This window comes from Synchiropus splendidus, chromosome 9 (assembly GCF_027744825.2).
Source record: "Synchiropus splendidus isolate RoL2022-P1 chromosome 9, RoL_Sspl_1.0, whole genome shotgun sequence".
NCBI classification, from domain to species: Eukaryota; Metazoa; Chordata; class Actinopteri; order Syngnathiformes; family Callionymidae; genus Synchiropus; species Synchiropus splendidus.
The window spans coordinates 8,625,148-8,647,190 of record NC_071342.1 but is presented as its reverse complement, the minus strand read 5'-3'; the positions used below and the strand labels follow the sequence as shown (position 1 = coordinate 8,647,190).

Here is a 22,043-nt window from a genome sequence, read left to right as displayed (position 1 = left end):
AATTGAGACTTAACCTTGTGGGGTCTGACAAAAGGGCCCCATACGGGGATGGGGGTGTTTTCCCTAAGATTGGACCTCATTAGGATAGAAATGCTTTAACACACACATACAGGTTTGTCACACCATCTTTGTGAGGACCTCTCATTACCATAGCCCTTTCTCCCGCCACTCACCCTGAAACTAGCCATCCAAAACAAAAAGCTTAAGTTAACCTTTTTCCGGTCACCACACACACGATTATTATTATTTTATTATTATTACTATTATAAGGTTCATTGATCTTTCCTGCAAATGCCTGAACAATGTTGTGAAAAGTGACATACTTTAAAAATGTTATATATGCGTTGCTTATTTATTTGAAAGCCACATGCACTTTGTCTTGATGAACTTTTGAATGATTTTCAGAAATGATTCTCATTGCGTTGCTACTGACTGGTCTCTCCAGCCTCACATCGTTGGAGGTAGGTTCCCTGCTCCCTGATTTCCTCACCAGACACACATTTAGTGATCGAGAGGGTGAATACTTGAGTGTCTGTGAGTAAGCCAATCTTATCACTTTTGAAGGGGGGCAACACTTATGTCATGCCACATGACGTCCACAGTCATGCCACATCCTGTCACAGGCTCGGTGTGTTAATTACTGCGGTGCCAGTATCCCATGGTCGTGGAGCATATTCAGCAAACCCCAGCGCAATATAAGGTTCTCCACCACGAAGTGAATTAACACACAAACCTGGCGCGGTTTTAGCCTGCTGTCAGACAATATTCCCTCTGGGTGAAGTGGGTCCCATTCATGTCCAGCTCAAAAGCTCTACGCTGAAGTACCTGGTGAATGGGCCAGAAAAGGCCCCGGGACGGAATAAAAGGAGTTAGCGCACAGTGTGACAGGCTTCTTTGGGTTTTTTCAGCGATGATATTGATTAAAGAGCTTGAAAGAGAGTGCGGTACGTGAAGCTCACCTTTGTGTGGGGCGGGGAGGGGCCACAGAGTGGACGGCCAGAATGACGCTCGACCCCTGGAGATCTGCACTTGACCTGCAGAAGAAAGGCTCAGTGTGGGATTCAACATGCAACATAGCATGGATTAAACTACTGACATGATGAGGTTTAAAATTGATCAGGATAAGCCCACCAATCAATGAAAGGAATCAATGGTCACAAAATGTTTACATTAAAAGCAGTGGATATACCCTGCATCTCTCATAGATGACTGAACTCTATTCTGCAACTCTTCCCAGTCCACCTGTCATTCTGGTCAGGTCCATAAGTTGAAGTAGTCCCAGAGTGACGGAGACGTCGCATGAGACATTCAACGGAATCATGTTTCCCCTTCCGCTGCATTTCCTGGGGTTGTCGGAAGCTTGTTAAAAGTAAGATAGGGGTCTAAGGTCAAACTCACGCTCCTTATGACTTGAAACTGAATTTCTCAACACTTGGTTTATATAGCACCTCATATGACCATGATACTGTGAGCGAAAAGAGGTTCTATGTCTACAAAATAACATCTAAAGTGAAGTCGGACTGAGAGCTAAAATGCGTGTCACCCGAAACTCTAGAACGTCGCATGGGAGGGGAAACATTTGCCTCCACTGTGGCAAAAGTCCACCTGAGAATAGTCAATATGTGACGCCTGAGGAGTGAGAATATGTTGATTCAATCACTGAAAGCAGCACGCCTACAACCCACAACATTTCTCAGACAAATCTCACAACCTGGATTCTTCTGTGTTCAGCTGTGGCTCCCAAAGGTAGACAGTTCTCTTACATTCATTTTCAACTAGTTTAGGGACATAAAAAGGCGCTAAACTCTATGGCCACATGAGATAAACAGGTGTGAACAGGCTCATGAAGTTGCTCCAGATCATGCGCAAAGTGATGGTTACAGATCCTTTGTCTTCAAATGATTTACTTTCTGTCTCGCTAACTCCAAGAAACATATGGCCTTTCTACGCTTTCTGTTCTAACAAGGTTTTGCTTTGCATGCATAGAAATGTCAAACAAGGCATCTAAATTATACCAGAATATTGGACAATAAACGTAGATATTTGATCACTTGCAGGCTGCATTCTTTCAGCAACTGAACCAGAGGCACAAAGACAGTGTAACCTCCAGCCTAATAGAGATGTTATCAGAGCAGCTCCAGAATGCATTTAACTTTTACATCACATCCCCCTTTCCCCTTTACACAGCTCTGAACAACACACACACACACTGTCTCTCGCTCTCTCACTTTTCATCACCACCCCCATTCAGCCACCTCACCGTCAGCCCCCACATACTCACCCACTCACTCTCTTGCTCTCAGATAGCACGTACAGATACACAAACATCACACATGAGCACATTTGCATTGCAATTGAGCACCACTCGGAGAAGTAAACAGTGGGAAGAGAGGGAAAGCTGTAGCACAACAGGGAGCTGACCGGATGACATTCATCGCTCAGGACGACGGGACTCCACGTGCGAGCACTCTGGAGAGGCATCAGCTGGGACGGTCCTGAAGGCTCCTGAAGTCAGGGATGAGCGGCAGCTCCCGGGACTCAGTGGAAGACCCGACAACAACCTGCTGTCGCTCCTCCTCTCCTCGGATCCAGCTCAAATCATCGCTCTCGGTTGATCACATCCATCACTCCCTGCACCACAGAGGAGCAGACAAATAGAAGGTAAGAAGAAGGTTGTCTTTGCTCAGCATGTTTACCTGTGTCAGCGGGGAATCTGTGAAGGTCAGATCAGAAAGTCACACGCATGACGCTCAGGGACGCAAACAATGACTTTATCTTTTCAAGCATGAACTTAAAATTTGAGACGAAATGTTGCAGCCACTTTGCGTCATTTCGCAAACTTCTAAAGTTACCCAGCACGCTTTTTTCGGAGTCTTTGGAGAGGCTGCGATGAATATGTCGCTGCCCACGTAACAGAAGGCAGATGGTCCTGCCAGAGCACAGGGAGATAGAAAGATAGCACGGAGAACTCAAGCTCCCGGGTGAAACTGAGCCTCCTGGGGTTCAAACAAGGGGGATGGATGAAGTCGGCAGAAGAGGAAAAGAGGCAGATCTTTAATTAAAACTCTTATATTCTGAGAAGCTGGTTGTTAAGTTCCTTTACGCCGAGCCCCTTTTTTGTTGCCTTACGAAAATTCAATCGGCCGTAATTTGCTGAAGGAGCCAAATGCATATTTTATCAGCAAGTGCGTTTTGAAGAGACAGACCGCCAAGCTGCTTTCTTTTTTTCAAAGTCTCAATGAGGGGGAGTGTGAGGTTGTGCAGCTGTCTGCTTCAATGTGCCACATTGGAGACCCATCGGACACTGGAGAACTAAAGTAAACACTCCACAATGATTTAATAGCATTTTCTGGTATCTCACTCTGCGTCTGAGTTCCTCATCTTTCTGTCTCATTCTCTCTAATTACTCAAGGATTCAACATCCTCCTCTCACTCTTCACCCCCCCCCGCCCCGCCCCATCCCATTTCAATCTCTCAGTTAAAGCTTTATGGGTCGTTCACTCCCCTCTTTCTGTGCAAGGATAATGAGCGAGCGCCTCTGCACTACTTTGTAGCTGTGTGGCGGGCTGTGGGTTTTGGATCTCGGCGGGGCCCTGCAAGACTTTAGATGTACCTTCAGTGTGCTGCCTCCATGGTTACACGGTGATTGTCATCTGATCTGGAGGGCAAAGCGGTGACATCTTGTTAGGCGAGGAAAGGGTAGGTGTCAGTCGAGCATGTGGTGTCTTTGAACCAGCGCGTTTTCTCCTGAGAGGCAGGGAAGTCAAACCTGTAAAGATCAAATCTACAGTCAGATACAGGCATGAATAAGCCATTATTTATTCTCATGATTTGCTCGGGATATTGGTAACACTATATACATCTTTTTATATCAGGCGGACATGAGCAAAATGCGGGCGAGGGGCCACATGCGACCCTTTGCCTGTACTCATGCGGCCCTCATGAGGCCACAGGAGAACTGCAAAATCACATTGTACTTTTATCATTGTTCAATTACATTTGAATTCAAAATAAAACTCCTGATTTTTCTTTCTCTTATTTTTTCTTCCCTGAAAATAAATTGATATCATGCCAAGACTTTCACCACTGATCATCATTGCAACTATGCCTTATGTGTAGAATGTTTAAATGAAATGTGTATAAGATATAGTTATGTAAATAACATATTTGAAGCATATAATGACATTTCCTAGTTCGGTAATAATGAGCCAAAAAAAGAAAATCAAATTTAACAGTCTTTTTCTTCCCTTCTGTCTCTTGACTTAACAGAGCCTCACAACAGTCATGGTATATAAACGGAAACGGAATTGCCTGTTCTCTGCTTTAAGATACTTATAACTAGGGCGGTCATTAGACAAAAATATTAATATGTAAGTTCTCAACACCAAACTGGCCAATAACACTTCCTCATGCAAACATTTGTTTCCTCCAGCAACCCAACCTAACAGATACTGTCAACAGCATTCTTAGAATAACCGCAGATGCTCAACAACATGCGAAAAGCATAGTATTGCATAACAATATTGGCCACTTTGGTGTTGCTGGCATCTTCCTTGAAGTTACAATTAGGACTGATGAAAAGTTTACTCAGTTTTGGTGTGATTAATTGAGATAAAAAAAAACATTGTATCTATTAGCAGCGCTATGTACAACTACTCAAAAGCATATCTGAATTAGGTGTGGAATACTGAATACTTGAAATTGGCTTTTGTGGTTATTTTTTATATTCTAAAGAAGTAATTATACATAGAGCGATGCACAAAACTATCTTAATTTTAAATATCCTGAAATACCAATAAGTCAGGGTTCGAGAAGTAGATGAAATACTGATTCTTACTTCTGTGTGCACTGTAATATCTACATTACAATTCTATATATTCAAAGGAAAACAACAATCCCTAACATCGATTTAGCTATTTATGACAAATCAAACTCCATACCAACTTTATTTTAAAGCTGATCAACTCAACCAAGCAGATGCAGCGAAAAAGGTATCATCCATTTGCTGAAGTTTTATCCAGTTTCTAGACGTAAAAATGCAATAGCTTTTTGAAAAGATTGTCTGTTTCATCATTACTAGGGTGAAAACAGAAGCACAATTTGAACTCATTGGCGAGTGTGACAAACTTAAGGCAAGAGGGCCCAATGTGACCTACTAGCTGGATCAAGAAATAAAAAACTGAATAAAAACACAAGTGCACTTATAAGAAATACATTCAGGTGTGTACACAGTGCAGCAGAAAAAGTAGGAACAATTAGAAAAATGAAGTATTCACGGGTCAAATGGCCGGGGGGGAAGAAACGGTTGTTGGGGCGGGAGGTTCTGGTCCCGATTGATTGTAGTCTCCTGCCAAAGGTATCTTTGGTAACTATGGTAACTTGGTATCTTTTGAAAAGTGATGCACGTCTAAGCGATGAAATATGGGAAAACCAATGTTTCACATACACAACACACAGAATCCTTTATGTTAGGAACTTTAGCCTGCCAGAGGCAAAAAATAAACTGATATAACAATTGGTTTGGACTCTTATTATAACACTCAGCCAGCAACTTACACTGTGCTTCAAACGTCGTCTAACTGTGCGCTTATATGGGACGTAACTGAATCAAATTTTCTGCTTCTTAGAAGTATTTTGACATAGCCCAACCATTATTATTTCTGTGAGACACCCTACGGTACTTATAGAACCTACAGAAAGTGTATATTGTCAAAGCTACAGGAGCACAGAAGTTCAGTTAAAAGCGGAGCCACAAAAAGATTTAGTTTTAGATTTAGATTTAGTTCAGTTTTATCCTGATAAAAGACAGACTAAATTGGATCGGTATTCAGACTCCCGATATTTGCAAGCGAAGAGATCGGGCCTGATCATGTGAGGCATCTGCTCTGACAATATTGCCCCTAATAAGAACGATTCTGCCGGCGAACCCATGCTCCGACTAAATATAGAGACGTAGATGTAAAGCCATTGACTTCAGAGCGATAGCAGCAGCATCCCACTTCACGCGTTGAAAAGTGGAGCGATGGATGATTTTCTTGGAGCTGCGCTGCACTCACAACTTTAGTATTACAGTGATTTATCGCCCTGCACATGCATAATTCTGTCTGAGTAAGAGTTTTCCTCGTGTCACTGACTTGTCTGGCCCTATAGCCGATTAATGTCTGCTCAGGCGCTACAGTAGACAGTGAACACATGAGTGATGTCTGTGACCTTTCTGTCTCGCTCAGAGTTTGGGAGGGATCCAAAACTGAAGAGGTGATTAAGAGCAGCGATGGCGCTGGTGTCTTGGTGTCTCAGGGCACTTCTGGTGGTGTTTTGGATCAGACCACAGGTGCACTCTGCCCTGGCACCAGAGAACGAGGTTCCCTTACGACCCACGACGTGGTTACCAGAAGGAAAGACGACCACTGTCACTCTCCCCAAAGGACGAACACGCAGGTAACAAAGGAGAAGGAGAAGAAGAGAGAGAAAGGTTTCATGAAACAGTGTACTGATTTTCAGTGGCCACCAGATGGCACTGTCTGCTGTAAATTGTTTGGACTTGAACAACTTATTCAATGAAATCGCTCATCTAAAACAAAAGCGCCATCTAGTGGCCTCTGAAAATGTGGACACTGTTTCATCAACCCAACAATACTGTTTCATGAAACCTCATCTACCCATCACTATTAAGCACCTTCACTATAAACACAGATATCTGTGAAAAGTGTCAGCAACACATTTCAATCACAATCATATTACAACATATTAAGTGTAATTATGTTTCATATTTTGCTGAACCATCCGCAACGAAATCAGTTTGTTGAGTCAGTCGAGAGTTGGGATTGATATTTTATATCATAACTTTAGCTGTTTAGCTTACATAAACACAATATATACGCCACAGTAAAACACATAAAAAGAGCTGATAAAAATCAGAAGTACTACTTAGTGGCGAAAAACTGGTCAGAATGCTTTTAGCTATTGAGCCGCAGACATGTTAGAAAACATAGAGACACATAAAAATGATATTCTTATTATATACCGCTAAAAACGTCCGAACCCGGTTTGCAAATCGGTTGATCGCCGTGCTACATTTACTCCTAAGTTGAAATGCAATCCAAAAACATGTTGCCACTCTGTTTATTTCACATACTTAAAAAAAAATGGGCAAAAACAAATCAATTATTCAAACTCTAACCTTGATAACTTAATCTCCAGTTTCTCCAGTTTGTTATGAGGCCATGAATAAATCTTGAGACCTACATATCAGATCTTTCCACTTCAGTTATCCGCTCACCAGACATCAGTCGACTTCTGGGAGTCTCGGAATTCAGCGCGAGCACAGACTGTACCAGACGCTGTTGCTGCTATTGAGTATGTGTTATCCAAGTTATTCAGGCCCCCAAATTGGACCTACGAGTCAGTCTGTGCACTTGAAATATCACCTGAAACTTTTCATTCATTATTATAGATTATCAATGTAATTTCTTCAATATAATGCTGTGTCACAGAAATTATGTATGTTTTGGTGCGTTTTTTTTTATCATAAATTTAACAAACAAAGAAACAATACCAAAAATATTTTAAGACTACGAAATGCCAATATTTCACATTTTAATTATGTTATTCCCATGTATTCCATGCATATCAAATGAAAACCAGATTATTATGTTTTAATTAAACAATGAATTCTTAATCTACATATATTTTTTTGCAGAAAACAACCATATGAATTTAAATTACGATTCAACAACACATACTGTCATTTAAACTGAAAGACAATTTTGGAACAAGGAGGCAAAAATGAAAAAGAACGCCGCAGTCAGCATCAGTTTCTATCTTTCTATCTCGCCTCATCATTTGTCACCTTGCTGCTGAATGTTATCTAATGACTTTCCCGCTTATCTCCTTTTCCTTTCGCAGGCTTTACTTCACGCTGAAAAAGAAGGCGGCAGCCATGTCGGTGACAGTCAGCCCATGTGACGTCCAGATAGAGTGGAGTCTGAGCGCCCGAACCCTGAAGGACAAACCCGTGGAGGTGAAACCCCTGAAGAGCATGCAGTGTAAGTGGGACCCACCGCTTTTTAGAGCTTCAGCTGCTCATCACAATTGAATCTAAAGCTTGTCTTTGGCTTATATTAGTTTATATGAGTTTGATTCATAGACGTGGGACATATGTTCCCATGGTGACCCCACATTCAAACCAAAAAAAAAAAAAGTAAACAAATGCCATACATTCTTGAGGTTCACTTTCTGCATTAATAATCCCTTCCACTGGGTAAAATGACGACACTAAAATGTCACATGAATCATTCAGACTCTGAGCTCATCAGTCCCCATTAGCAGCCTGAATTATTCACTTTGATTCTCAAACATTTGGTCCCATTTGAGAAGAGACTTCTTCTCTCAGGGAGCTTTATCAGAGTCTGACGGTGAATTCCATGTTTATTTTCCAGTCCAATTCCAAAATATTTTTCAACTAAACTCTCAGGATTGGAAGGAAATAACCTTTGAGTTTTGGGAATGTTTGGAACATTCGCACACTCTCCTGAGTCTATATGTTGTGGAAGCTCAGTAACGCCACTGTCACCTACTGTTCGATTGAGATCATTCTGATCAATGACATTTCAAGTGCCAAAAAAAGGTATTGAATTAAATTAATTAAAACTATAGGGTAGAAATGTGGCTGGAGGGATGTGCTGTCTTGAGGGTGCTCTGTAATGCTACTGCCACCTGCAGGCCGATCAAGCCGACTGCAGTGTAAACGCATCGCACAAGAATTTTATTGATAAGACAAATGTGTGACATTAATAGAGAAGGAGAAAATGAGTGAGTGAGTCATCGCCTTTCTGGTGTTTTCCTGCTTCGGTGATTTATTTATCTGTGGTCTTGATTATGTGAAATGCACTTGTTTGTATTTGTAAATGAAAACAAGATGTGTTAAAGTTCTTTCCAATTCTCATTCTGAGCATGCATTTTTCAGAGTTCTGTTGTTGTCTTTAAGGGAATGCAAGGGTATGATACTGATCTTCACTGGTGCTCTCTCTTCTGTCTCAACAAATAAATGCAATCTTAAGCATACGCGAGTCTTATATCACTGCTTTCAGGAGGAGCTTACAATAGAAGATGAATCATTGACGCCAGATTTTAAAACATCTTCCCTCCTCTCAGGGAGCAGCAGGAAGAGTCTTCCAGAGGTCTGGTGGAGGAGTCCTGGTACGGAGGAGAAGATGCACAGTTTCATTGGAACTCGAGTGGACACATACACCGGCTCCTCACTCCCACCTGCATCCATCTACATCCTGAGGCTGAGGTCCAAACAGCAAAGCAGCAGAGCAACAGTGTATCTCCATGAAGGTTGGGGGTCTCCAGGGGTCTTCCCTCTGATCCCTGCTGACCCTCGGGTCTACACATTAGGGGTTGGAATGACTAGTGTCACCCTCAGTTGGGCCCCAAGCGCATCCATCACCAGCCTTCCAGAGTCCCAAAAAAGTTACGAGTATTGTGTTCTTGTTAATTCTGAGAAGAACTACCACAGTCTTTGCTCAGCTCAAGAGAGCATGCTCAAGGATCAGAGGCAGGAGAAGAGGGAGAGGAAGAGGAGGGTGACAGCATGGCCAATGTTGAAAGAATGGTGGTGGGAGCAGTGGGACACAGAAGCAGAAGCCATCTCTGCCGAGCCTCAGTGCGCCTGCCAGGGGACGGAGAGCGACTGCACGGTCTCTGACCTCCTTCCAGATAGCAAGTATTACTTTGATGTTTTTGTGATTGACCGAATGAATGGAACCAGCATGGCGTACAAGGGGACAGCAGCTCAGACTCATGAAGAAGCTCAGTCTGCGGTCACTTTGTTGAGAGAAGGGGAGCTGCGATGGGTCACGTTCCCCAACAGAGGTTCTAAGTCCGACCAGTTCTTCAGCTTCAATCCTCGGGGCTCACAGCAGAGCGGTCTACTCACATTGCAAAGCTGCAGTAGAGGTGAAAAGATCAGGGTCAAAGTGTCAAGTCAAGGGCGGGTTTTAACCTCACAGGCAGTCGGGGGAGACTTAGAGCAGATTTGGCTTCAGGGAAGTTCCTCATATCTCATCCACCTGGGGAGAGAAGGTCCTGCTGCACAAGATGCTTCACCAGATACGGCAACGTCAGTCAAAATTCAAACCTCTTCCGCATACCACCGTCGAGGGGTCCCTTCCATGCCATCCACATTGCAGATCAAATCCTTCAGCCGGTTGCGGGGGTGCAGCAGCGTCACCCTAGCATGGATGGGCACGGAGGAAAGAAGCCTGTATTGTGTTTACCGACGAAAGTTGGGAACTGAAGAAGCTGAGTCATCTCTAAACATGCCCTGTTTGGGTCCAGAGTCCCGCTCCGATACCGAGAGAGTTCTCTGCAAGTATTTCCAGGAGCTGAATCCTCGGAGGGCCGTCACCACAGCTGTGATTGGGGGCCTGGAGCCAGGGGTGGCCTATGTGTTTGATGTCTACCTAATGAGACGCTGGGGGATCCCCATCAAGTATGCAAGCAAAGTAGTGCGGACCAGGAAGGAGTGCTGAGCTACTGCCACCTGCAGGGGAAAAGCATTCATGGACAAACAGCCGTGAGTGACTGTGGACGAAGCCATCGTGGAGAGACTGTTGCCATCTCAAAGTATCCACTTTTCAAAACTCACAAGGGAGAGGACGAATTTGCACACCAGCAACGAGCAATGACATTGACTGCAAACTCCTTGTTTTAGTTTTCCATCATTGATCATGATGTGCCAGTTGTCAAAGTGCTTTTTTCATGTCCAAGTACAAAGGACGGTGAGTTTGGCCGCGACAGACTTCAGTGCATAAACAACAACAGAGACGGTGCCAAATATGCAGCAGAAACAGATGGGACAATAATTGCAGAACATCTGAAACAGGGGTGCGCAGGGGTCCTGTAAATCTCCGGTGCCGCACATTGTAAAGGCTTCTAAACACAGATGGGTGCAATCTACAGATGCTTTGTTCAAAGTCAGTGTGTATCTTTGTGTTCTGCTTTCGCATGAAGCAGTGAGATATCCGTAGTGACTTGCCTCATTGTCTTTGATGTATTCCCGTGCTCAAAAGCACCAATAAATAGGAGAGAATCTGTCTGACTTACCGACTGTTTATATTTACATCGCGACACAACTTTGTCTAATTGTGTCTTCAAAATATACTCCTTCCCAGTGCAGATGTTTACAAGGATGACATGCAAACACTTTGATTAAGGAGGATGAAGCCTGGCTTAGAAAATGGAAATTTAATGTTTCCAAAAGCTTCCAGATGAAGCGCAGGTTATAGTGTCCAAGTTCTGTGCACATAGTCCAACTGTCTTTTCACTTCAATCTCTAGAACCACTTTTTTAAAAAAGCTCTTTTAAAATAAAGTAACCACAGGATATCATTGTCAGCGATGAAAACACCATCAAATAAATATTTTTTTCCAATTCCCAATAAACATGTTCTAAATCTTTATACTGCTTCAAAAATTAGAGCCTCATAGCTGTGTGCCATTCTATTTTTTTCTACTGTTGTTTGCTCAACAAGAAGGGCAGAGTGGGTATAAATGTGGTGGCAAAACTATGTACAAAAGTCAGATATGTCTATGTGACATCATATTGGAAAGTGTGGAGCAGCTATATAAGCAAGCTATTTTGACTCACACGAGGATTGTCACTATTATCAAAACAATCCAGTCCATCATATCAAGTACGTCATGAGACACATAACGATTAGAGTAGTAACAAACTTATGATGAGTGAAATCGCTGTATGATACGTATACACAAAAACATTTTCAATTCATGCACGACGAATCACTGATTCGTTCAGCGTATCGTACAGATTTAACATTGTAGTTGTCAGTTTAAAAAACACACATGCACATAAAACTCTGTTGTATAGTATAAAAATAAAAGTTGCTATTACCATTTTCGTCGTAAACACCAATGAATTGACGTAGTAAGTCAGAAAAAAACACATGCACGTAAAACTCGGTTATATAACCTAAAAATAAAAGTTGCTATTACCATTTTTCGTCGTAGACACCAACGAATTGACGTAGTAAGTCAGAAAAAAACACACATGCACATAAAACTCGGTTATATAACCTAAAAATAAAAGTTTCTATTACCATTTTTCGTCGTAGACACCAACGAATTGACGTAGTAAGTCAGAAAAAAACACACATGCAAATAAAACTCGGTTATATAGCATAAAAATAAAAGTTGCTATTACCATTTTCGTCGTAGACGCCAACGAATGACGTAAAATGTCAGACCGGCCAATAGGGGAGCACGTACTGGTATGACGTAAGCGCGTCGCTGCTCATTGCGGAAGTGTGCGACCGTCCAGCGCGCCAAATTGTCTCTGCCGACAAAAGACTGAGGTTCTCAATTTTGTGCAGTTTCGTCGGGAACTCGCTGCTCCAGAATGGGTCTGCTTGAGAGGTGCCAGGAGCTCTTTAAGACCTCGAGCCTGTACGAGGTTTTGAACATCAGCAAAGAGGCAGCCGAGGCTGAAATCCGGAGAAGCTACTACAAAGTGTCGCTGAAGGTGCATCCGGACCGAGCTCCAGACGACCCGCTTGCTACGGAGAAGTTCCAGGTGAACCAGCTTTGTCATGGGATGTCGGCCGATAACGCTCATAAATCCCCTGCCTATGCTTTACAGCTCCAATTGCAGTTGCGAGTATGCGTGTCTCACTACAACCTATGTATGTTTCTCGTTTATTCCCACAGGTTTTGGGTAAAGTCTATGCAGTGCTGAGTGACAAGGAGCAGAAGGCAATCTATGATGAACAAGGAGTGGTAGATGAAGAGTCTGACGGCCTCAGCCAGGACCGCAACTGGACAGAGTACTGGAGGCTGCTCTTTCCTAAAGTAATGAACTGCACAAGCTTCCACTTCATGTGGTATTAAGTAGTATCAGGACTCATGTCAAGGCATTGTATCTAAAATGTTCAGCTTGCCAAACCTTGTGTTGTTAAATACAACAAGACCAGGTGCTGACCACAGCTTTCCTAAAATGTGATTTTTAAATTACATTCTGTGCTTGTTTTATACGCCAAAGTTTTTACCAACCTTTGTCTCTGTCCGTCCTCCAGATTACTGTTCAGGACATTATTGACTTTGAGGAGAAATATAAGGGCTCCGAGGAGGAGCAGCAAGATGTCCTAAACATCTACACTCAGCACGAGGGTGACATGGATGCCATTGCAGAATCAGTAATGTGCTACACCCAAGAGGATGAACCCAGGATCCGCAGCATCATCCAGGCAGCCATTGACAGCGGAGAAGTTGAAGCGTTCCCAGCGTTCACGCAGGAGGCTGACAAGAAGAAGAGGACTAGGAGAAAACGGGTGAGCGTGAAGCTCAAATGCCTTTTTGTTTTAGAGAATTCAAAGATGAGTACGTGTTTAAGTGATGGCTGACTTCCAGGCTGACCGAGAGCGAAAGGAAGCTGAGCAAATGCAGAAAGAGTTGGGCCTCGGCGATAAGGAAGACAGTCTCATGATGATGATCCAGGTAAATATTTCCCATCTTAAAATGAATTCACATACTTATCCTACCTGTAGTTTGAGTTCTTCACAAAGTGTTTATAAATAAGTTATGTTGGTGTCTTGTATGAAGGCTTTAATCATGAAAATACTAAAATAGTGTCTTTTTTTCTCCAGCAAAAACAGTCGTCCAGAGAGCAGAACTTCAACAGTTTCTTATCTGACTTGGAAGCCAAATACTCCAAAAAGAGTGCACCATCCAAAAAAACAAAAAAAGGCAAGAAGTGAAATCAAGGTTGTAACCCATGTTTTAATAGCAAAGTGTTTCCGTTTTTTTAATGCCTTCATGTGAGGTTAATATTTTAGTTGATCAGTACAAATAAATGTGTGTGTATATATATACATAATTGTGTCCAGTGCTTGTGTACAAAAGTGAGGGTTTTCAAGTCGGTATCGTGACTGATGGCTTATGCAGGTATACGGTGAAAGATGCGCAGTGACCCTGATTTAACAATTCACCTCAAATTGGCTGAGTACAGACTGACTGTCTGAGTTACTGGTGAGTGTTTCAGTGCTTCTACAGTCTTTTGGGAAGTGCAGGAAATGATAGTAAGCAGGATAAATGCCTTTGAAAATGACATCTTCAAACTGGATGTGCTCCCTGCATAGATGTTTCCAGCACCACACTAGACTGGTTGTACGCTTCTGTTTGGCAGCGGAGATATAAAAGTGTCTTGAGCTAAACTCACCACAGCAGCAGCAGCATCGTGAGCAATGTTTTGCTACCTTTTGCTTAAAGTATTTGCTAAACGGAGAAAAAGCTGCATGACTGGTCAACTACAATCCCGGTCTGCTGGCCCTGGATGAGAGGCCTCCACGGGAGCGAAGAGGAACCGGCACCAGTGGAGCTGTGGGAAATAAAATTAGAAATGGTGAAATTCCGCTTGAAGCCATATGCTGCTACTTCCCTGATGCCTTTGAAGCAAATCTCATCAGGCGCTTTTATCTGCTGACCTGGGACCGGGGCTTGTGGGTCTGGCTCTTCTTCATCTTTAATGGTTAAGTGCCCCAGGGGATGATGGGAGAACGAGTCTAAGAAGGAGGAGCTACTGATGCCCAGGCTGATGCCAGTCACACCGATTCCAAGTGCATCTAGGGATATAAAGATGTGCATTAAAGCAGAAATGATTAAAAATACATTCAGTTTGATGAACTTGAAGTGTAACTTAAATTGGGCGAGAGTGATGTGGCAATGAATTTTGACATTTTTGAAACCAGTTCTCTTCATTTGAAAGATATTTTATAAACAAATTATTATTGATAGCAATAATATTGCATGCCTGAAAATGGTAATATTGATATATTTTATTGGCATTTATTGCGTCACTTTTCATGATCTCAATGTCACATTTTTTGGCCATGTGGTGATGGGTTGATGATGTTTCATGACAGCAGTTAAAGTTTTGATGAGGTTTCATCTAACAGTGTGCTGCTTTTCAGAGGCCACCAGATGGAACATTTGGACTTGAACAGCTAATTCAATGAAACCTCGCATCATTTCTAAATCAACAGCGCCATCTAGTGGCATCTGAAAATTGGGACACTGTTTCACAATACCTCATTTACACATCATGAGTGTGCAGTGTGGGTAAACTGCTTCATTTTATTTGTAATTGGGTAGCTCATTATTAATTTTTGAAAAGTACTTTTTCATGATTTTTATTCAGTTCATTTGTCAAAATATGTGATTTTCAACTTAGGGTTCTGCTAAAGTATATTTTCCATCATTAAAGATTTAACATAATCCAAGGAAAAGCTCACAAATATTGATTTGTTTCGAGGCAATCCATAGATCATCTATATTAAGTTGGTTTCAGCAAATAAAAAAGTAAAACATCTCTTATCCTGCATTTGTTCCCCACCTGTGGCCACGGAGGCTCTGCCAGTCCGACCATGTCCAATGTTGTCCAGTATTGTGAAGGAGCGTCTGTAAGGAGTGTCAGACTGAGGAGAAATTATGAACTCAGTCTTCAGTTTCACACCCCTTTACAACAGTGTAATGCTTGGTCATATGTGACCATACTCTGTATGTGTGAGTGGTGTTCGGCCTGGAAAAGACGTCCAGCATATGGTGACGATCCTTTGGGACTGAGCTGCCGGCTTCTGCGTTGAGTGCACTGTGAGCGCGACTGGAGGAGCCTTTCTGACGCTGTAAAGGTTTCAGATGAAACATCACGATTAATGTTGTGAACACTGAAAAGATAGCTGTGAAAAATAATATTGATAAATCAATAAGAATGAGATACTCAACGCTTGTGTGAAGGCATCACCTGGGGATTTTTGGACTGCAGCACTAGAGAAGATGAATCTGTGTCGTTGGTGCCGATGGGGGGCAGGAGAGTGTTTCTGCTCAGCGGCAGCAGCGGCGACGTCAGTCTGTCGCTGACTGTGGCTCTTAAAAAGCAAATACAAATAAAGATACAGCACGTTTAAATCAGTGGTTTGTCAGAGTAGTGTATATTTTAACTAGCAAACATAAAGAAGAGCACAAACAAACAGTTCTCACTCCTGTGTCCGTCTTTTCAGTTAAAAGATTTGAGATATTTTTAGAATCTTAATTGAAAAGAATTTGAAGCAGAGATTTGACATTCCAGACGGCACCCCAACAGTTCAAGTTGAGTTCACTCGCTTAGTTCCGAGAGCTTCTGTTACCTCCCGCGCTTGTTATTCTGCTTCACATTTTATAAAGAGTTTGCTCTGACAGTAAGATCTCTGCTTCCAGACAAACTCTGCTGGGAGCAAGAAAAAAAGCAAAGATCTGTTGGAGATGCTGCCAACAACACTCACAGACGTGTCCCACGGATGACCTCATCCATGGAGCCGACAGCGCTCGACTGACTCAGGCTAGGGACCAGCGGAAGGAGCGTTCGCGGTGGGGGGTTTCGGCGTCTGGCGGACTGCGGTGGGCGGGATAGTGAGGACGAGCTCTGATCCAGAGTTCGGCGAGGGCGAAGCTTGTTAGAGGGGATGACGCTGGAGCCTGGGCGGTGGGACAGACGGTCTTCAAGTTCACTGAAGGGAAAAAAAAAATAACATAACTTCAATAAAAGCCAGCATAAATTATGCATTATCATAACAATGGCAATCATTTAAAAGCAACTTTTTTTCATACAGTCATATGTTTACAGTTCACCAAATCCCTTCGACACAACTTGACGTATGAAAACTAATCTGACACCATCAACTTCAGGACAGAAAGAGGAACAAAATCAAACCTGAACACTAATTATTAATGTAACAACAATCTCATCATCGAAGAAAACTATTTTTTAAATCACAAAACACACTGACAAGAGACAAAACTATAAATAAAAAAAGTAGTTCTGCAGGACTCACAAAACACTTATTAATAGAGGAACTAAACTAGAAACACACTTTAACACCGCATACCTCCGCCAAGCCATTTCCTTGTTTTTAAACCGAAATTGACAAATAAACAGAGAACGTTCGTAAATGCAGACAAACCTAAAGATCACTTTATCTAAGTTAACCCGTTTCCAAGTCACCCTGGAAGCTTTAATGAAACTGCTTGGAGTTATTCTGTCAAATCAAAAGCCCTAATGCCACAAGCAGCATGTCATATTCACACACAACACTTGTACAAAGCACCAAGTTAGCACTTCTATAGACCATTTTAACAGTGAATTGCCATTTCATTGTCTAAGTGTTTTGGAAGAAAGACACAAAGGAAGCCAAACAATTGTGTATCCATACTGTGTTCTGTCCAGCAAGCCCAGGTTCCTCTGTTGTAATGGGATGCTTTGGATCATGATCAGGTCATTCAGGTTGTTCTGGGTGGCCGCTGCTCCCACTGGTACTCTACCAACCTACAAAATAAATATAATATTTGGCCAGATGAAAAGTAATTCAGTTAAGGAGATGAGTGATCAATGTAAAACAGCTGGTTGGACGAAAAAAGCGAATGGTTAGTTTACCTCTCATGCATTGAAAGCATCAACACTAGTGTTAAGCATGAGACAACACAGTTGGCATTCTCCAGAACAAATAGATGCGATTGATTTACAACAAAATAATATTCAAATAAGCAGGCACGAGCACATTGACATGGGTGAGAAGAGCACAGACTTGCACTCTATGTTAGGGCTCTTGGCGGAAGCATTACATACAGTGGGAGTTCTTTTCTGTGTTTTGGATTTCCACCTGGACTTGTGCTTGCCCCTTGGCTTTGGGTTCTTTGAGTGGAAGAATGAAGAAGATGGATGGAGCGACGAGGAGGGTTGAAATGAAGAAGGGAAGGAGGAAAGATACATGAGTGATTGATGCGTACAAGTGAAGTGATTGCAGGGTAAAAGGAGGAGGAAGAGAAGTGCCACACAGTTAATGAATTTCAGAACCAAATGCAGAACTTTCAGGTACAGAAGATTAGACTTATTCAAGAGTATAATCTAGATTCAGAATTGTCTATTTTGTAACATGGTACTCCTCACAAAATGTAATTTTTCTTGTTGAATAGAACGGCTCAGGAGTTCTTAAATCTTAAATCCGGAATTACATTTACAAGATATTGGAGTAAAATTCAGAAAGCTTAACAAAAAAGCTGCACTAAACATGTGTTGTGGGTGGAGAATACTATAAGAGACCACCAGGGTACTTCCATCACCGGCTTCAATTCAACTGCCATTGTTTCCTCCATCATCCCTCACTCCCTGTGTTGCAATATTAGAGTGCTAACACAATATCTGTTGGTGTAATAATAAAAATAAAGAGATTATCCATCAAATGCAGAGCATTGTTAATGTTGGAATCCTACCTGGAGCAGTGAACCAGTTGGAAGGGGCGGCACCCTGTTCTGGCTAACTTTTGGCAGCATCATCGGCAGAGTCGACAACATCACGGTTGGATGGTGGAAGTCTTGAACAACAGGACTGAAGTTCCTCGAGACGTTTGCGTCAGCTGTCATCACACAAAAGCACTTCTAATTAAATGGTTTCTTCAGCACAGTATGATATGTTTCCAGGCTCACATGAGTGGAAGGTTTCTCGCTGGCGCAGAATCAGCACTTTCATGCTGCCAACTAGCTGCTGCCACACGTCATCGAAGAGCAGGTCCAGAACAGCCTGGCGGCGACACTTGTAGGGGGAGATCGGGGGCATTGAGCGATGCCTGGGTGCAGACGGCAGGCTTTCTGGCCCGAAAACGTCCTCCCTGCGTTCCACAGATTCAGACGTCAGGAGAGTGAAGATATACTTGGTTAAACTAACAAACTCACTGGTCAGTGCTATCAAAAGCCAAGTACTCCTCTAGCTGGCCCTCCACCTCAAACACGGCAGGCTTGTCTGGGTTGCTGGAACCGCTGGAGGTGCGTGGTGGACCATCAAGCTCTGCAGACGATGACTCCACCAGATCTGCTTTCCTGCCCTGTACGTTTAACCTGAACAAGAAGACGCAGCAACTGCATTTATTATAGGACATATATTATGATTCGGACTGTCAACACGTTACAATTTTTAATCTTGTTTATTCACACTAAAGCAGAGTTAACTTGCTGTTAATCGGAAATTAACCACACTTTTAAAGATATCTTCTGAAAGTAGCTTAAAGATTTTTTTCAACTTAAGAGTTCGAACTGCAATTAATCATGAGTTAACTCTGTAAAATTCTAAATGTGTTTAAAGCATTTTTTTCTATTCCAATGCATCCTAAGTACATTAGACCACAGGTATAATATTCAATGTCATTTAAGTTTAGGAAAATGGATCAATGTATTTATAATATGATCAGAATTACAAACAATTTTACCGTTGATCAGCCTATGAAATCATTATTTAAGTTTTGGATGTTTCTAAAGAACCATTCTTCTTTTTACTTACACATTTGTGAAGTTAATACATTAAAACAAACATTAAAACCACAATGTAACAAATGATCATGTGTTTTACATAAAAATAAAAATAAACTCATTTTTTCCATGCGTCTAATAATAATAACATTTCATTTCTGATCCAAATGCAGAACTTTCAGGTACAGAAGATTAGACTTATTCAAGAGTATAATCTAGATTCAGAATTGTCTATTTTGTAACATGGTACTCCTCACAAAATCAAATTTTTCTTGTTGAATAGAACAGCTCAGGAGTTCTTAAATCTTAAATCCGGAACTAAATTTACAAGATATTGGAGTAAAATTCAGAAAGCTTAACAAAAAAGCTAAAGACACTAAAGATGTGTTGTGGGTGCAGAAAAATAAAAATAAAAATGTCCAGTTGTCTCCTTCTGCTTTTAAACCTTCCCCACAATCAACACTGAAATAATTTCTCACAAATTAAAAGCCCTGTATATGAGTTTGTTCTGTCTTTCATTTCTACTCATTTTTTTCCATGCGTCTAATAGAAATAACATTTCATTTCCACTAAAGTTGCATAATTTACTCAGTGCAGGTCTTGTCTGTCTCAGGGGGCTTGACTCCACTCTGCCCCCACTGCGCGCTGCTCTCCTCTGAGGTAGCAAACCACTGGACACCCTCGTCTTTGGGACAGACAAGCTGAGTACCCAGGATCCTGAGCGACACACATAAGCAGTTCATGAGTAATTGATATGGATGGAGGTCATGAGGAGACCTTGAGGAGGGGAACACACCGGAGATGTGGAAACCGCGTCGCCCACTGCTGGCATTCCTCCTGCAGTCCCTGGAGTATCCCGCCGCCGCTGCCTTGTCCTTCATACAGTTCTTTGTCGATTTCATCAAACATCTGCTGCACCTGCCGCGACGCTGCCTTGTCGAATTCCTGGGAGACGAAGGATAGAGACAGAGCATGAATGCTAACTTATTTCTCCAGTCTTATACTCACAATGTGTGGAACAATAAAGACTTCTCATTCTTCAGACGGATTTTATCAAAAACAATCTATGCAGCATCGGAATTTTCAGTTATTAATTTTTCAGAATCATTAGTTCATCAATTACATTTTAGGTAGAAAGAGCTATTAAAGCATATAAAGCATCATATTTTTTTTTGCACATTCTCCTGATTCATTGAATGTTGGTCATTTGTATTCACAGTTTTGAATAATAACCTTACTTCTTAGATGGGAGCGTATCACAATAATTTTGAAGCACAAACAAGTTATTTCCTATGTGTGCATGTGGAAAATGTATAATAGATTTCAGACTGTGACATACATCGTAGCCCCAGGAGAAAACAGAGCTTCTCTCAGTGGAGACACCTGTTCCTGTGGAACTGTGGATCCCTGACCAAGAGTGGTTGGAATCTACAGAGATGACTGTCGGACACTCAGAATGACCAGAGGCTGCAGATGTCTCCGAGCTAAATGAAGAAGAGGATGAAGATGAATTAACACTGGAGATAAAGATTACAGAATAACCTTCAGTTACAATCTCATAAAACATTGAATAGATTCACTCTCAGGCACCATAAAATACAGTAGGTGTCACATTTCCATTTGGCTTTCTCATGGAAATAAAGAGCAAAAGTCAATGTGATAGAATATTCTAAGACCATGCTGAGTTACCAATTCCTTTAAGGTATATTTATCAACCGCATCTGAGCGTCCAGTTTCACATATCAACAAGCAAGAGATCAGCTGTCCACTGGCAGTGTAGCATAACAAATCTGAAAGGCAAGATTCACCTGATGCCATGGCGGCTGCGAGTGTCATGGTGACCGCATTCAAGCATGGTTTAGTTTGTTCTCTTGATAAAAATGCTTTGAGTCCTCAGAGTTACCTGTTATGGATTGAGCCGGATTCATGCAGGTCGTGGAGGTAGTTTTGTGGCGCTTGAGTACCATCTTCTTCTGGAAGAGGGTGTTGGTCAAGACTACTTCGAGACAAACCTCGACTGCACAAAGGAGGTGATAATAATAATCTCAGAGGAGCATAGACCACCAGCTCAAGGCAGGACTGACATGGTGTTTACAGTTAATCCTAAACAGACAACAACAACTCCAAACATAGAGAAACAAATTATGGAACTAAACTATAGCGAAAATCAATCTACTTACACACAGCTCAAAGACTAGAAATGGAGATAGCTATCCAATAACATTTACATCACTTACATCTCTAGTTTGTGGGACACAGGTCTTCTGTTATATCGTGAAATCATTCTCCTCTGTCGCCTGTTTGACTAGAGTAATCCCGGATCAATGACATTCAAAGGCAGGTCCTGCAGTCGCTGCTGAAGGCTGTCGTACATTCTCTCCGGTCCAATACCAATATTGTAGCGGAACTGAACCAAGAATCTGCATCAGTCACTAAGTTTCAGCATCAACGAGGCGTCAGCATCGTTGTTTCCCACCTTATATTTGAAGTCACCTCAATTTTTTACTCTCCAACTGTAAAGTCAATACATAGCGCAATAGTCGCCGCGTTATATTATTTTCGAAAGCCTCTGGCAGCACAGGACGATTGCTAGCATCTCCGCCTCCAACAACAACAACACGGCTGTCATGGAGATGTAACCACTGTTCGCAGTGTTTTTTGGGAAATGGATTTTTGAAAGGCCTTTGGCTGCATAGA

General features: G+C 42.1%; 4 protein-coding genes across 6 annotated transcripts in view; 2 read left to right on the top strand and 2 right to left on the bottom strand.

Moving 5' to 3' along the window:
• Positions 1–3,757, bottom strand: part of ccser2a (coiled-coil serine-rich protein 2a) — a 71,865-nt gene extending 68,108 nt beyond the window's left edge. Inside the window, exons 1-4 of the mRNA XM_053874185.1 lie at positions 3,614–3,757; positions 2,422–2,631; positions 960–1,034; positions 734–825 (exon numbers count right to left, since the gene is read on the bottom strand). The gene's annotated coding sequence lies outside the window, so the exon portion shown is untranslated. The remainder of the gene's footprint in view (positions 1–733; positions 826–959; positions 1,035–2,421; positions 2,632–3,613) is intronic.
• ndnfl (neuron-derived neurotrophic factor, like) lies at positions 2,279–11,086 on the top strand. The gene is made up of 4 exons (XM_053874194.1): positions 2,279–2,661; positions 6,230–6,438; positions 7,906–8,045; positions 9,154–11,086. Exons 2-4 carry the CDS (start codon positions 6,272–6,274, stop codon positions 10,533–10,535), a joined length of 1,689 nt encoding a protein of 562 aa, XP_053730169.1. The 5' UTR covers positions 2,279–2,661; positions 6,230–6,271; the 3' UTR covers positions 10,536–11,086.
• A 585-nt stretch (positions 11,087–11,671) lies between these two features.
• Positions 11,672–13,896, top strand: dnajc9 (DnaJ (Hsp40) homolog, subfamily C, member 9). The gene is made up of 6 exons (XM_053874195.1): positions 11,672–11,698; positions 12,395–12,594; positions 12,729–12,869; positions 13,094–13,348; positions 13,428–13,514; positions 13,664–13,896. Exons 2-6 carry the CDS (start codon positions 12,421–12,423, stop codon positions 13,772–13,774), a joined length of 768 nt encoding a protein of 255 aa, XP_053730170.1. The 5' UTR covers positions 11,672–11,698; positions 12,395–12,420; the 3' UTR covers positions 13,775–13,896.
• On the bottom strand, positions 13,745–21,984 carry fam149b1 (family with sequence similarity 149 member B1). 3 transcript variants are annotated; one of them, XM_053874192.1, is made up of 17 exons: positions 21,823–21,984; positions 21,584–21,753; positions 21,250–21,363; positions 20,686–20,830; positions 20,143–20,291; positions 19,935–20,063; positions 18,777–18,938; positions 18,531–18,712; positions 18,318–18,460; positions 17,674–17,739; positions 17,261–17,373; positions 16,334–16,558; positions 15,817–15,940; positions 15,570–15,695; positions 15,409–15,490; positions 14,501–14,638; positions 13,745–14,394 (listed from the first exon to the last, which is right to left on the bottom strand). In XM_053874192.1, exons 2-17 carry the CDS (start codon positions 21,628–21,630, stop codon positions 14,324–14,326), a joined length of 2,016 nt encoding a protein of 671 aa, XP_053730167.1. In that variant the 5' UTR covers positions 21,631–21,753; positions 21,823–21,984; the 3' UTR covers positions 13,745–14,323. The 3 variants fall into 3 exon arrangements, with proteins under 3 accessions (XP_053730167.1, XP_053730166.1, XP_053730168.1); XM_053874191.1 differs by having other exon boundaries at positions 21,584–21,984; XM_053874193.1 differs by lacking the exon at positions 17,674–17,739 and having other exon boundaries at positions 21,584–21,984.
• Positions 21,985–22,043: the final 59 nt, after the last annotated feature.